Here is a 16,290-nt window from a genome sequence, read left to right as displayed (position 1 = left end):
AGATACCTTTCTAGTTTACTACAGTCATATTTAAATACTCAAGGAGCCCATTTGTAGCTGTTTGTTACAGACTCAGTTTTACAACTTTAAGATAACACCATAATGTACAGAACATGCTAGCAAATATTTTATTAAATGTATCGCTAAATAGGTTGGGTATTTTTGCTTGGTAGACATCCGTTTTTAATGACTGACTGTCTATAATATGAAACTGGACATTTCTTCTGAATAATGAGGTAGACAGATCACAAATCTCTATTAAAATTTACCATTACTTTCATACAGTATCTGAGAGAAACTATCATATATACATTATTTGAGCAGGTAAAAAATTTGGATGTGGCCCTAACTCTTCTGCTTGCAGGTTGTAGAAGTGTGTGAATTCCCTCCAGCCTCAGCTCATAAGATTCCCTTACATGCTGGTATTTGTTTAAATAAGATCTGAATAGCTGACTGTATTGAGCAGATAAATCTTGTTTGACTGAATGAAAGAGAATGGTTGCAGTTCACTTTGGTTGTGTGTTACTTTTCTATTCAAACATATAATACAAATGAGAACTGAAATATATGTAAATATTTTAATCTGTGTAGTTATTCTGTGAAGGACTCCAGAAAGAACAGAACAACTAAATTGTCATTACAGGATGATCAGTGCATGTATTTATCCCTGTTTGCACATCCTTTCACATTTTTTCCTCCTTTTACAGGTTTCCTCCTTTCACATTTCTCCTTTTATAGGTTTAAACTGTAGCTTTCTAGATGTCTACTTCTAGACTTGGGATTCAAGATAGGAGAATTCTAAATTAATTATGTACCTTCAGAGAATCAAGTGGTAGAGTAAAAAAGTGTGAGGAATGTTTCACACTATGCACTGTATGACTTGACAGTTACAAAGTGTAATTCAATGCAAATTGAAAATTTGCAAATTGCAGTTGCAAAATGTAATTCAATGGATTTATTTCATTGCCATGTAGAAAAAAAGTCAGTTATTAAAGGCATCTTAAAGTGTGTGTCTGATCAGGACATATCTTAGGGACTTGATGTGTTCAATTTTAACATGTTGCATATACTGTACTGGACAGTATCCAGATGTAATAATAAAATCTGTGGTTTTGTTCTCATAATTATCCTGGAGTTGTATGGTTTTTGTTTGTTTGTTGTTTTCTCTTTTTATTTAGATGCAGAGCCTGAAAGGTGGTACGGAAGCATTAGCCCATTTGGACCACTTAGAAGCTGATTACTATGATCTACAGCTTCAGTTATATGAAGTGCAGTTCGAGATCTTGAAATGTGAAGAGCTGCTACTGACAGCACAGCTTGAAAGCATCAGAAGATTGATGTCAGGTGCTTCATTTATTTCAATTAATACAAATCTATGAAAGATAATTTTCTTCCTAGGAATCCAGGGAAGCCTGTGGGAATGAAATGAGAACAGATTCTTTGCCATGTGAAGAGCTGCAAAAGTACTGTTAAATTAAAATTTACACCTGTTTATAAGACATATACAGACACATAAAGAAGTTCTGGTATGGTTCTCATTGCCTATATTTGGAAATTTGCATAAAAGATATGCAAATTATGTATGTTTTGAAGAACTAAGATCAGGGAGGAGGAGATGCCTTAATTACTGGACTTGTCTGAAAATATGCAATACGCATTGATATTGCTCATTTCTTGAAAGTGATTGGTTATCAAAAGCTATATCTGCAAATGGGATTCCTTTTTCTACACTTGAAGTTCATATTGTTATCTCAGATTCAGAGCAGCAATGAAAACCTTATGATTCCAGAACTATCCTACTACATCTCATGTACTTAGAAACTGTGGAAACAGTACATGTAAATAATACAGCATTTTTCAATCCAGTTCTGTCCTTTAGACCTTTTTATCTTTAATGTTTGTATTTAAGCAAGCTTTGTTTTTAGAGTGTAGGGGTTGAATAAAAAATTTTGCTATGGATAGAAAATTCTTCTAAGAGAAGTTTGAAGCTGGATTGTATTTTGAGTTGCCACTGGAAAAGGAGAAAACAAAGGTATCACAGATTTGTCTCACTGTAACATTAATCTCCACCTTTATGGCTTCTGATGGAAACAACTATAACTGTATGCTTGGAACATAAGGCTTGGAAACTTTGTAAATGAGTTACAGAAATGTGGCAGCTTTGACTGGGTAGAGAATTAGTTAGTGCTTTTGAGGTAGATAGATTTTGGACTGGGAAATCAGACATGTAGTTTTGGTACTGAAGATGTCTGCTCACTTCTGAACTGAAAGAAATCCCGTGAACAGGAAATAGAGAAGACGTGTATCAAAATCCTTTGTCTTTGGTGTAGTGATAGTAAAACGTCTGGGCTGTCAGAGACTAAGCTGTAAAAATGTCACAGGGCAATATAATTTGTCATTCATGTTTTCTCCAGAAATCTCAGAAAAGACCTCAACCCACCACCTAATCCAAAATACAACCCTCAGACACCTAAACCATCACCCTTTTCCTTCCCTCATGGCAACAAAACAGTTCACCATTCTGGCTTCCTTTGCTATTTTAAATTTGTAAGATGTTGTTTAATAATAAATCCAAAACTATCCCATAGGACAGAAGATGAAAATACAGTTCCTAAATGTCTGGGAATTGTTCAACACATGAAATTACCTTCTCAGGCTTTCCTTGGGTGGATAGAACAATTAATGTGAAAAATAATGTGATGTGCAAGTGACTACATATGTTTCAGACTATTCAATACCAAATCTGAATTCAAGCATCTAAAACATTTAGTGGTCTTTTAATATGTGTTGTTTCCTATGATGTCAAAAGAAAAGCACGGTCTGTTAAAACTTTCTTTTTTTGAAGTGTGCTGATAGTAAAGTACGAGACTTTGATTTTGCACATCTGTATGATTTGAAATTCATGTGTGTAAGCCGAGGAGATGCTGTTGCTTCTCTCTAGTCTCTGACTGTAGTGGTTCTGCAGAGATAATTCAGAGAATTTTCAACTAATGTTTTGAGAGCATGGTTTGAATTGACTGCAGTTGGCTGTGACCTAGAAGAACATTTTTGCAAATTCAGCAAAGGATCTGAAAGGATTGAATGATAATAGGTTGTCATATTATGAGCAGCACTAGTCATTAAGCAAATACCTGCATTGAAATTGAAAAAGCATGACTTTATTAGGTGGAATTTACAATTTATCTTATTCGTATGAAGTGTGAGTACATTCTTGTCAAAATGGTTTTACGATGAGTGAACTTCTGTATTTCTGGTTTTAACTTTGCATTAATGTCTTGTAAAGCAAAATTCAGGTGTAAATTCTCCCATTTTATAACTGCGTGGTGAAATATAATTGCCAGCCATGAGTCGTCTTCTTACTCAGTGGTATCTCAAAGGGAGTTCCAGTGACTTGACAGTTACATATTGGTGAAGCTTTACAGGGTTTTTATTTTTTAAACTGAGTGCTGAAGTAAAGGGACTGTTTAGTGTATTTTATTAGCATTTCTTTTAAGGTGAATATCTTGCTGTGCTTTATTGTCTGGTCCTGCCATGGCTTCTGCTGAGCTGAAATCAGCATGGCAGTCGGAATTCTCGTTGCAGCAGAGACTGTACACACAAATTACATGAAGTGACAACTTCATGACAACAGCTTTTAAAATGGAGTATATACTGAGGAAAATCCTGTTCCTATCCCCAAATAATCAAGTAGCTGAAGTAGGAGAAATTACAGTCCTTCTGAAAGTAGTTGAAAAAGTTGAAAAAAGAAAGTTTGATGTTGCTGTGGAATAGACACTTGACAGACATGCCAGCTGCATCTGCCTGTTTCAGACAGCAGTAATGCATTTTCTTCTTGCTGTATGACAAATATATCCTACTTTGTATGCCAGTGGAATAAGAACAAGAGGTCTTCACTGCTTCTTCATCCCAACATCTTGAAGGATTTATAATCACCACACATTCCTTCTTGGCAAGAGATGAGAAGGCAGCATTTAAAGATGAGCTCAGTGTTACTCCAAATGCTGCACTCAGGAAGCTAAAAATCATGAGTGTTGATAAAACGATTAGTAATTACCTCCTTTTCAGGCCTATAGTGCTTTGAAGGATTGCCTTGAAGTTGCCCTCCGTCCCAGGAGCAGTGACTGGGACATCAAAAACCTGTGAGAGGATTTTTGGTGTCCTGTTATCTGAGTTCCTTACATGAAATTACGAGTTGGTTGTAACAGAAGAATCTCATACCAAGAACTTCAGATTGTCTTGTCTATCCTGAACTTCATGGTGAAGACCAGAGAAAATTGCTACACACCTTGGGTCCCTTGTGAAACCCAAAGACTTGCATGGGCATTGTGTTCAAATTAGGCTACACATTATAGCTGTACGTTTAAAATTGCATTTGTGTTTTAATACTCCAAGCTTGCCTGAATAGCAGGCTGAGCTTCACTGGTATTAATTTCTGTTCCTCATAAAGACCTTAAAGCTGCACAGTGCCTTGCTGTGTAATGCTTTTCCTCTGACCTATTGATTTTTGGTAGTAGTCCTCTGAAAGGGCTGTGGCATTCTTCTGCATCCTATCTTGCAAGTCAGTGGGAGGGTTGTTGAGGAAAACAAAATGTTAATCAAATGCAAACCATTGAGTTGATTTTTTTTTTTTTATTGCTGACATCTTTAAAACAGAGAAGAGAGATGAAGTGGTGTATTATGACACTTACGAAAGTATGGAAGCCATGCTTGAAAAAGAGGATATGGCAACATCTGTACACTTGCAAAAAGAGGAGCTGCAAAAGTTGCAACAAAAAATCCGCCAGCTGGAAGCAAGGCGTGGACGTATTTCAGCCAAGAAAGCCTACCTCAGAAATAAAAAGGTACTGTTTAATTGCCTTTTTTTTTTTTGACATAATTAGCAAATTCAGTAAAACTTCAAAAGGTTTCCTTGCAGATAGAAATTTTCCAGAATTCTTGTGGATTACGTTCATTGTTTGCTAAAAGTTGTTTTACAGAATACAAATAAAATAGCATGTATTATTATATTGATACATTTAAGATTCTGTTTACCTTTCTTGTAGCTGTAAAGGAACCTTCAATTACTTTGAAGTTAACAAATAAACTTATTTCTATTAAACTTTCAAGTATGTTTCTCACTAGTAAGTTCTATTTTCATTCTCTTACCATCCTTTTAAACTTGTGTCATGTGTTGTTGATACTCTGTGTTTGGCAGATCTATATGAAATACAGTCTGTATTCTTAATTTGTGATTCTGAGTGTGCTATTTAGGTCAAAGTTTTGGGAGACCATTGTTAGAAAATGGTCTCCCAAATGGTCTCCCAAATGGTCTCCCAAAATAATTGTTAGAAAATCAGTTCCACCCCATACTATGTGCTGTAAAACTATGCAGAAATGTCAGTTGGCCTCATTCTGGATTAGAGTGATTGGTCGGTTTTGGTTGTGTGTTTGCAGTCATGCCCTTTATGTGAAAATGACCTCTTCATAAAAGAGTTCTAGCAGATTGACAGTAAACCCTTCAGGTTTTGCCTTCCCTTGTTAACGAATATATCTATTTCTGTATTGTCATGGTTTGACACTGGCACAATGCCAGTGCCCCCATGAAAATACCTTCTCCCTGGTGTCTGCTGTGAGATGGGACCAGGAATCGAGCAAAGCAGGCTCCAGCTTAGGAATAGAAGGAAAAAAAAACTTTATTAACCTACAATATATAAAAGAAACACACAAAACTCAGGATGAAAACCTTCCAAACATTCCTCCTCCCCCCATCCAAGTTCCCAATGCATCACAGTAAGACAAAACCTTGGACTCTCAATTCAGTTGCCACCCCCCACATCACCAACTCTCAGTCCATCACCACCCTTCAGATAATCAATTCTCAGTTCATCAAGAGGAGAGGGGTCCTTCTTGTGCCATAGGCTTCCCCTGGAAACACAGTTGAAACCTCTGTGTTCCCATGTCACTCGTGGCACCACCCGGAGAACGTCTGCCATCGTGACCTCTTCCTTCCATGTCCAGTGCTCTCACCACTGCACATGGACCAGAGCTGCTTCTAGGGTTTGCCTTTTAGGGGTGCTTTGTCCGTTCCAAAAAGAGCAGAGTCTCACCTTTGGGACACCTGTCCCCCCCAAATTTCACCCCCTGGGGCCAAGGGATCTCAACACTGAACTCTCTTGGCTCTGAGCCATTGCCTCCCCCGGGATGCAGTCTCTGTGTCACAGGAAACATGGCTCTGTCCCTGGCTATACAAGAAAAGTCCAGCCAAAGGCCACTCCATCATCTCTTGCCACCTAGAATTCTTCTCAACTTCTCTCGGACATCTTTAATTTGCACGGACTTTCATCACACTTGCCCATTTCCTGCTATTCATCCCTATCTCTCCTCATTCAACTGCAGGTGGATCAGCATTTGTAAGGTTTCCATCATGCAAGAAAAGGGTTAAAAATCTCAGGCTCTGCCTGTCCAGAACTCCCACACTGCATGGCATGCCGCACCCCCCCCCTTCTCCTTCTCGCTGGCCCTGCTATCAAATTTCAAGGTGGCACAGGCACAGACACCGGCTCTCTCTCTCCTGGGTGGTGGGGGGGTGGCTGCCCGATGCCTCTTGGTGCTCCTCCATCCATCCTCAGGGCCCAGGCTCACCTCACCCGGCCGCCTGGCTTCCCCTGCCCCGCCCAGCTGCAGCCGGGCAGGAGGAGGTCTGAACTCTTCACTCACCAGAACCCAAGAGAGGTTTTCCTGGGAGTTCTCTGCTTTTAACCTCTGTGTTCTCAGAGGCGTATCCATGTCCCCAGTGGCCACACCAGGTGCCAGTATTCAAATCTGAGCACCTATTGGTTTGACCACAGCATCCCAAAAAACTCACTTCCTCTCAAACCATGACATGTATCTAAATCTGAAGCATAACAGAGCAAACGAAAAGCTGTTGATATATTTTATGTATTTTATTTTTTGTATTTTGTCAACCACTGCCTGGTTTCTAGTTAACCCAATATGGAGAAAACTGCAAATGAAGTATTACAGCAGAGAGGTCTCTTGTTAGCCGATTATGTGAAGTAGCTTGCTTTGTCATTGTGTTTGTTTTACGTAAGTTTGTAAAGACAAAAGGTACCTTGTTAGTATTTTAAGAGAATTTACCTGTCGTGTTATGCTAATTTACACAGGCTATAGTATATGATATTTTCTCCTGGATATGAGAAGACATTGCTGGCACCTTACGAAGTAGACAAACCTGTTTAAAAGTGATAGCCTGTTTGTTGTTCTTTGCTTAACTTACTGGAGTTCACAGGTCAAGAAGAAACCCTGAAGCAGGAGTAGAGATTTTTTTAGCATGCCCATATATCTGTATAATGAACTAGTCACTTTCAGTGGCTCATCTGTTGCAGTGTTGTGCTATGATAGAATACCTTTTTAAGCTGAAGGAGTTGATTTTGGCTGTAGCAGGAGTATCAGCATGCCTGGTTGTGCAGTGTGACAAGATGCAGAGCTGTGTGTGGTAGTGTTGCTTTTCTGCATCTGGATGCAGGAGTGGTACACTTACATCTTGTCAACATTGTGCTGGGATAGCTGTGGCTATACTGCTTTCAGGACCTGCAGTAATGTCTCCGTGTGGAACTTGGGCATCACATTGCTCTCAGAACTAGTTCCAGCTTTCATACTTATGTTGTTGCCCAGCATAGCATTCTCTGCAGTTGAGTGCTGCAGAGAGATACTTGGCCTCTAAGAAAAATCACAGAGCAGAACAATGTGTGTTTAAACTTACAGGAGAACATAAATTATCTTTATTTGAGCAAAAAGAAAGGGCAGAATCTGTTGTATGACATTGTGTAGCACTTGTTGGGCAGAAAGGAATATGACCATTTTTTAGCTTCTCTTCTTACTGCTGGATAACACAGAGTCCTACTAAGCTTTCTGGCAATTACCTGAGAATCAAAGCTCATAGATTCGTCTCATTTCTTTAAGCAATCTTTGCATTTTCGATGGCCTTTCTAGTGATGCTGTAAAACATTCATGAATGTTACTTAAGGTGCCTGATGTGAGTACTTGGGGAAAAAAAGTATTCTTGCTCTGAAGTGTTTGGAGGTTAAGTATGCAGAACTGAGATACAGATGGGATACAAAAGCACACTGTAGATGGTGAGAATGAGGGCAGTGATGACTGAATGCCTTGTGAAGAAAAGTGACTTTTTGAGGGTGAATATGGAAAGTACATACTGTGTGGTAAATCTCTGTGTCTGTCTCAATTAAGAAACATTTATTGTTGAACTGAGATGAAAGTGTACTTAATGCTTTTCAGATTGTGTTCCTGACTTCGCGTGTTTCAGCACAGTGTCTTAAAGCAGGCTTTTAAACTGGTATTCTGTTTTTGATTGGGTTGGTGAGATTTTGGTGACGGATTGGTGGGGTTTTTCCTTCTCTTTTGTTGTGGTTTTTTTTTTTTTTTTAAGCTTGTCAGTTCTGTAGATGAAAACAAAAAGTAAGCTATGGATTAAGTGGTGTACAGGACAGTCTTGCGATATGTTTAGAAATTACAGTCTTTTCTCATTATCAAGATTTTGGCAACTGAAAATGCCCTTAGGAGAATATCTCCTTTCTAGCAGCAGATATCAGGATTAAGGAAACAATAGGAAATTTTTCTCTGTCATCAGTTTTATTTTTTGGAAGAAGGTAATTTCATCATCCAGGTATTTGAAAATTTTTCTATTGAGGAGATAACGCAGTGAAAGGAAATAAATTACTCTTTGTAGAGTAAGATGATTTGTAATTTAAATATTAGCTTCAGTGACTATAGTCTCTATTTTGTTTTTCAGATATTCCTTCCCTAATTTTGCAGATGATGTATTAGTTTTTTAGTGCTGTTGTCAAATAATTGTACCAAGCTTTTATTTAGAAACTTTCGTTAAAGGCTTATTACAAACATAATTCAGTCATGACTCTTGAATAACTGAACTGGCATTTTAAAAATTTATGATTTTACAGAATTCGATGTTTTTCCACTGTACTACCATGAATATAAACTCTTCATTCTCTTTTTTTTTAATACAAATCTCTTTGCATTTGTTAAACAATCATTTCCTGATGTTCCTTTGTGTTGATGACAGTGATTTATTAAAAAATAAATTTTTAATAGCAGTTTAATCTTTTTTTTTTCCTTACTTCTAGAGAGCTTGCTGTAGATTTTTCATGCAGGAAATTGCTATTGTTATGCCAGTCTACCCCCTGCTGGCTACACATTAGCATTAATTAGATTATCATATGGAACAAGCAGCTGATTTATTAGGGAGCTAGATTTATAGCAAGGAGTCAAGGTGAAAAAAATGGTATAGAAGGTATCTCAAAAACTCTGAAAAACAAAGTTGTGATGAAATCAATTACTTTGCACCCGGAAAGAGTATTCCTTATCACAAACAGAGTGGGAGAAGCAACTGGTTGGTGAAGCTGTTTGGGGCGTGTTTATAATGTGTGCTTTCATCTAGGAAGCTTCCTCAAATGCTTTTGTGTTCATTTAATAGGACGTTTTTAGAAAGCCACATTTTAAAGCACAGCCTGTGCCAGAATAGGTGTTCCGAAGATGCAGTGACAGGTGGGATAGGCTTATTGGTATTCTGTTATTAACTTCTATTACGGCAACAGCAGCATAAGACTGTAACTACACTGAATGCTTATAGTAAAATATGGTTTCTACATATGAAAAGCTAGCCCTTTAATTGGGATGTTAAAACTGACTAACTGGAACTAGTTAGATATAATACTAATGCAGATCTCTTTTACATATATTCCATGTTACTAGTCTTACACATTGTAGTTCATGCAGTGACAAAGGCTGAAATGGTTCCTCAGCTCTCCCTTTTTGTCTCTTTAATAGAAGTACTACTTGATACTGTGAAATCAGTCAGTTGATTAAAGAAAGAATGGGTATTACTTCTTGTTGCTTTCCCAGTTCCATACAGTTGATCAACATATTTCTTGAGGTGTTGCTCTCACTCGACATATTTTCACAAGGAGGTGGTAAAATGATCCCTGAAGGTGTTTGAGAAGAGTTTGGATTTGGTGCTGGATGATGGATTAGTGGTAACAATGGCAGTGCTGGGTGGACAGTTGGACTGAATGATCTTAAAGGTCTTTTCCAAACTTGATGATTCTATGATGTGTCTGCTTCCCAGTGCTTAGAAGTAAGGACTACCTTGCATGTGCAATAGACCTGCTTATACACCCAATTATTATGTTTGGTTTTGTTGTTTTGGTGGTTTTTTGCCAGAGTTAATTGGTATATATTGAACTTGTCATCTGCTGTAATCATCCAGCTGGTTTTCTTACGGCTGCCGTTTGGGTGTTTTTAATTTCATCCTTTATTTGTGGTCACTTAATCTTGTCTACAAGTAGAACCCTGCATTTGTCCCTCAGAAATTGCAACCTTTCCTTTTTTTCTTAGACCATTTCTGTAATTAGTTAAAATGATTCAGATTTCTAATCCTGTCCTGCAACACATTTTCAGCCCCTCCTAATAGTTTTTATTATTTCATGTCAAAGAGATCTAATTACATTGAAGTAGGTTGTTTATTAAAAACAAACTCAGCACTAAATACGTTTTGGTCACGTTTGTCCTCTTTACATATTTAAAATATCTTTCATTATTGCATTTAATCAGAAATGTTTAAGTACTGATGCTAAAGTGAATACATTACATAAAATTGTGCCCCCTGAGTATCTGAGACATGTCAAAAAACCCAAACCATGCTTAATTTACATTTTCTCATTATTTTATAATATTTAAAACCTAAATGAAGAATAAACTGTAAACTAGTTAGGAGTATTATAGAAAGTTGTTCAGATTTTCTGTTAGTATTATGTAGCTTGCTGTGTCTTTGAAACACAGAGATGAAGTATTTTGTACTTTTTCAGCTACAAATTAAATTGATTGACTGTTACAGGATTAACTCTTTTCACCAGATGGAAAAAACCTCCAGAAAGAAATACAAAACCCAGCAATGTTTAGCTGTATATATGTGTGGACCTGTTCAAGCAAGTCCAGAGTAGGTCCACAAAGATGATCAGAGGGTTGGAGCACCTCTCCTGTAATGACAGGCTGGGGTTGTTCAGCCTGGAGAAGATGAGGCTCTGGGGAGACCTCAGTACAGCCTTTCAGAACATAGAAGGAGCTTATAAAAAAGAGGGAGAGTGCCTTTTGACATAGACAGATATTTTATATGGACAAGAGGGAACAGTTTTAAACAAGGAGAGATTTGAATAGCTGTTAGAAATTTCTTTACTCTGGGGGTGGTGAGCTACTGACACAGGTTGCCCCAAGAAGCTGTGGATGCCCCATCCCTGGAAATGTTCAAGGCCAGGTTGGATGGGGCCCTGAGTAGCCTGGTTTAGTGGAAGTTCCCTGTCTGTGACAGGGAGGTTGGCACTAGATGAGCTTCAACATGTCTTTCCACCTAAGCCATTCTGTGATATACCTCTGATGAAGGTGGGCCAGTATTTGCACAGAAATCTTTGCTTTAGTCGGTTACCTACATACGACAGCAATATTGATGGGTTTGCTATCCTATACAGGAGCACTGGTTCCTTTTTTCATGTGATCAAAGCATGTCCATAGACAATTTGCAGAACAGCTTTTTCTGCATTTTTAAGCATCCAAAATAGTGAGGTTTCTTTAATCCTTTCCCTCCTTATTTTTGTGCTTCATCAGCTCCCTCAAGCAATGCTTTCAATGGCAAAGCTCTTTTCTGAACCTACCCAGAAAGTCATACTAAATGATACTTGAGAACCCCATCAGCTCCATGCTCTATCTGGAGTCACACTCCAAACTGCTAACATTGCACCTTCTTGCACAACTGTGAGATTTGTTTATGACTGCACGTCTGACTTTGTTCTAGTTCTGCGTGGTGCTTGTACCAGGCCTAATTCCATTGCTCATACTGTCCAATTTCCTGGCCCTCGGTATCGTCCAGTGAAGTTGTCTGCCTACTTGAAGTTTGGCTGTTATCCTCTTTGTCAGCTATTGTAACATGGCCTAGTTTTTTGCTTGTTTGTTTTTAATGTATTCTTATTTGCAGACAGCGCAACAAATTCTTGTTTTATACCAGATGTTAGAGATGTGAACTTAGTGGAATAAATGAACACGCTGAATTGTAACAACTTGATTCTAGCCTGTGCTTGCAGAGAGTACATGGAAAAGATGAACTGACATCTGTAAATGGGAAACTGTCTATTTGCATAAACAGAAATATGTGGTACATTCAAGAGTTAGTTATTTTCCATGGATGCAAATACATGGGGTTAAACAAGGGCTTTATGTAGTGTTGACAGATTGGTGATTTTTGCTGCTCTTATATTGGTCCTGTAGAACAGACTTTCCAAGCAACTGTCACTTGGATCTACTCTTTTGATAGTTAAAAATAATAGATTTGGGGTGGTCTTGTGGCGCTTGTTGTTTTTTTTTTTTTAGTTACAGTTCATTGTAAGTTAAATGAGCCTGTATGAAATCGGCTCTGCAGGGTCTATTTTTCTACCTGCCATTTGCTAAATATGACATAATGTAAATCTGTATTTAAATTGCATGGTTTATAGGTTGTGGTTTGTGTCCCTGCAGGAGATCTGTATTGCAAAGCATAATGAGAAGATCCAGCAGCGTCACCAGAGCGAGAAGGACTACAAAATGCACCATACTGTTCAGCTGGTATGTTTGAGCTTTCTGCTGTCGAGCTTAGCCTGTCGTTAATAGCTTGCATTCCTCATTATACATTAATTAGGGGAGCATTCAGAGTGATAGCTCTTTCAAAAGATGCTGTGTATCCCTGGCCTTTGCACCATGGATTTCTGTGTCCTATTATGCTGGCAAGGGGGAGGATATAGTTGTGTTAGGAAGACATGGGAACCAAGCAAGTAGAACAATTCTTTATGCTAGATTGACATTCTGAGTGTTTTGTTATGTTTATCATCATGTGCACATAAATGATTCTGAGCATCTCTGAATACTGTGTTCGCTATGCTGATAGGAGTAAGGAAATCACACATATTTATTCTTGAATCTTAATAAGCTTGGTTACTACTTTTCTTCCTTCTACTGAAGCAATTACTGGAATTATGTTGTATAAACTTGTAGTTCCAAGTAGTTCCAGATGGATGCTCCATTATTTTTTTCATAGTCTTGTTGCAGAGAATAGACCAGCTGGACTCTTATGCTGTACCTAATAGGCTTATCTTAAAGAATATTCAAATTTTGGACTAGGTCTTGGGAGCTGATATAGTATCAATATTTGATAAAGATCACTGACAAAGATGCATTGAAATCCAAGTCACTTTAATTCAGGCTTCAATTAGATTAGTGAAAGTGATTCTATTTCATCCTTATACATTTTTAACATTGATATTTTTGTCCAGGAAGTTAGCTGCATAATTTATTTTGTGGAAAGGCTACTTGTCAAAGGCAGTATGTATTGGAATATTCTTTCAGGAATTGAAAAAAAATTTTTTTTTCATCAGTTCTTACAGTAAGGCAGAGGAAGTTACTGTGTGGACTGTAGGCCATTTATCAGTCTTACAAATAAGACTTGACAAAGCCAAAGGACTTCATTGCCTCTCAAGTACTGCAGAGCTTTATATTATGGTATTGCCCGCTTGAATGATATAACCTTACCTAATTTTTTTATGTTTGTGTGGGGTTTTTCTAGTAAAAATGTGACTGAAAAATTCTAGCATTACGATAAAATAGGTTTTAAATTACTGGATTTCATTAAGAATTTTGAAAAGAGGGAGTCCAAATTTGAAACCAAATAAGAATTGCAATTTTACTATTTTCCTTAAAAGTGAAACAAAACCAAATACACAAGTCAGCCAAAACAAGAAAACAAACCCCTTGATTTTGAGATGCCTTCAGGAAAAGTTTGATCTGAATGCATATATAACATTTAGGTACAGTGATAGAACTACTTTTCTTCCTTTCTTTATGTTTCTGTTCTAACTTCTTTGGCCATTGTTCTTATTTTCTTTTACCACATGCTTTTCCTTCTCTTCACCTCTTTCTGTTTTCTGTCCTTACTATTTTTCAGACATGTTCTCATCTTTCTCTCCCTAATGCATCTATACTTCCTTCTTTCCAAATCACAGGAGTTGGCTTTTTGTGAAGGACACCAGGCCACTAGCTGACTTATGAAAATGGCAGGCAGACACTGCTTTTGTGGTGACTGAATGAGAGTAAAAGGTTCACAAAAGTGATCAGAACTTTTGATTATGAAGATACGCTTTCAAAAGTAATATTAAATGCTGTGAGTCATCTTAAGAATTAAAGCTGCTGTTTTTGCTCAGGGTTTTTGCTTTGTGGTCATCTGTTACATCACTTTTCCTGATAGCTTCTGAGCTTGCATGCAGTGAATTTCGCCTTCTGGTAATTAGCTTCCATTTCCAGTAAATTTGACTGAGGAGTGAATGTTTGTTTCAAAGGTGTAGTAACTCTTGCTGAAATTCTGTAAAAAAGAATTATTAGTTAAAGGAGATGTACCCAAAGGTATGTTTTCCATGAGGTAAAATCTCTGCACAAGTAAAAACAACTGTACCAGGTGTGAGGAAGTGCTTCAGACCTTTACTTAAGTGCAATTACATAAAATCAAGCTAGATTAAGTAACAAAAGCTGGAGTAAATACAAACTTATATTTACTGTTGTAAATGTAAGGATAAAAACATTTACTTAAATTGCTCGCTGTTGGGTTCAAAACTTTGTGATGCTGAGTTCTGTGAATTCTTGTACTTTGAGAATACTAATACAGCTTGTTTAAATGGGCAGCCTTGCGATTTGGACAGTAATTTTGTTTTTGGAATGAGGGGAAAATGATATTGCTTTGCTCTCTGGCTAATTTATATAATTTTAATTCAGTAGGACCTCTCTAAGTATAGCATTTTGTCACTTGTTATTTCTCATGTCTCAAAGTAACAAGTCTGCCAAGTGTTCCTGTTTGAGATTGAAACATTTTTTTCTGTTTTGGATTTCTTTGACAAAACAAACCAGGAAATGTATACTATTTTTTAAGGGGAAGTCAGAGGCCAAATTTTGAGGTTATGTTCATTTGAGAAGTATCTTTTAAAGTAACTCTTCACATTAAGAAGAAGAGGTTTTTTTCTAGTGAAGCCAAATAAAGCACTGGATGTAATATTTACATGTCTTCCATATATTTTCTCAGAAACGAGATCAATTGCAAGATGAAGAGGAAAGAAAGAGCTCCTGGGTTAGTCAGGAACGACAGAAAACCCTGGACAGACTTCGTACATTTAAGCAGGTAACAGAAGAAGTTTTTCTTTTCTGGCTGTTTTCTTTCCCAAAGAACTTCTCACTCATTCCAGTAATGGCATTCACTTTCTTATTAGTGATTCTCTTTCACTGTATAATTAACTAGTCTTTGGAAAATTCACAACAAAATATGGCATTGGTGGTAACAGATTCCTCTAGCTGTTGCATTCCCCGTGCCATAATAAGGTTCTATTTACTCTTACACCTATACCTTGTGACAAGATACTTGGCAAATATTCCTGAGAAGTATAATCTAAACAGTACTTCCCACAAAGAGCATTGTCATCTGACATGGCCCCCTGCTGCTGATTGCTAGAATACCTGTCCCTTCTTATTACAATGGAAGCATCAGAAAGTGCATAGAAGGTGGAATGAAGGAGAAGGAATAAGGAAAGGGCTGAAAGTGAAAGAAAACAGAGACTGTATTAATTGGTGAAGACTTTTGGTTGTATACATTAAAAAAATAAAGGTATGAGAAGTTTCTTTGCTGGGAAGTTGTCTTCTTCAGTGGTATTTCAGAAATATATTCATGTCCTTATTGTTTGCAAGGCTCTTGAATTCTGTAACTTCTGTAAAATGAAGCCAATTTCCTTATTTTAACCAGCAACTGTTCACGAGCTGACTTTTTTTATTAACATACTAAGGCTTTAGGCTATTGCTCTAGGCCTTCCACAGTTGTGCAAAAAATATTACACCTGTCTTTTGGAAGCAGCTTAATTTTTTGCTTTAAAAAGGCTATGGATGAAACTAATATGAAAAGACTGATAATGAGGCAGCAAATATAAGAAGTAAATTAAGGCTAAAAATCTTTGATGTTCTCAAGATAAACCTTTTAAAACAGTTGATTCACATATAAGGCCAGTGTATTAAGTCAGGACTGGTCTGCACTTGCAGAGGGAGCCATTGACCAAGTTTAGAAGAGGAAAGCAAGAGGGAATTTTGAATTTTAGTTTCCAGTAAAAAAACAGTTTTGAATGTGTAATCTGATTCTTAGTAAAATCGTAATTCTAAACTATGTATTTC

At 37.4% G+C, this 16,290-nt stretch overlaps 1 protein-coding gene across 1 annotated transcript in view; it reads left to right on the top strand.

The window, feature by feature from the left end:
• The window catches only part of JMY (junction mediating and regulatory protein, p53 cofactor), a 66,887-nt gene that overhangs the window by 39,360 nt on the left and 11,237 nt on the right, over nucleotides 1-16,290 (top strand). The window contains exons 5-8 of the mRNA XM_036404033.1: nucleotides 1,179-1,344; nucleotides 4,654-4,841; nucleotides 12,577-12,663; nucleotides 15,161-15,256. Of these exons, the coding sequence (XP_036259926.1) occupies nucleotides 1,179-1,344; nucleotides 4,654-4,841; nucleotides 12,577-12,663; nucleotides 15,161-15,256 (537 nt within the window). The remainder of the gene's footprint in view (nucleotides 1-1,178; nucleotides 1,345-4,653; nucleotides 4,842-12,576; nucleotides 12,664-15,160; nucleotides 15,257-16,290) is intronic.

Source organism: Molothrus ater, chromosome Z (assembly GCF_012460135.2).
Source record: "Molothrus ater isolate BHLD 08-10-18 breed brown headed cowbird chromosome Z, BPBGC_Mater_1.1, whole genome shotgun sequence".
Taxonomy (NCBI): Eukaryota; Metazoa; Chordata; class Aves; order Passeriformes; family Icteridae; genus Molothrus; species Molothrus ater.
The sequence above is the reverse complement of the archived record's forward strand: the minus strand, read 5'-3'. Positions and strand labels throughout refer to the sequence as shown.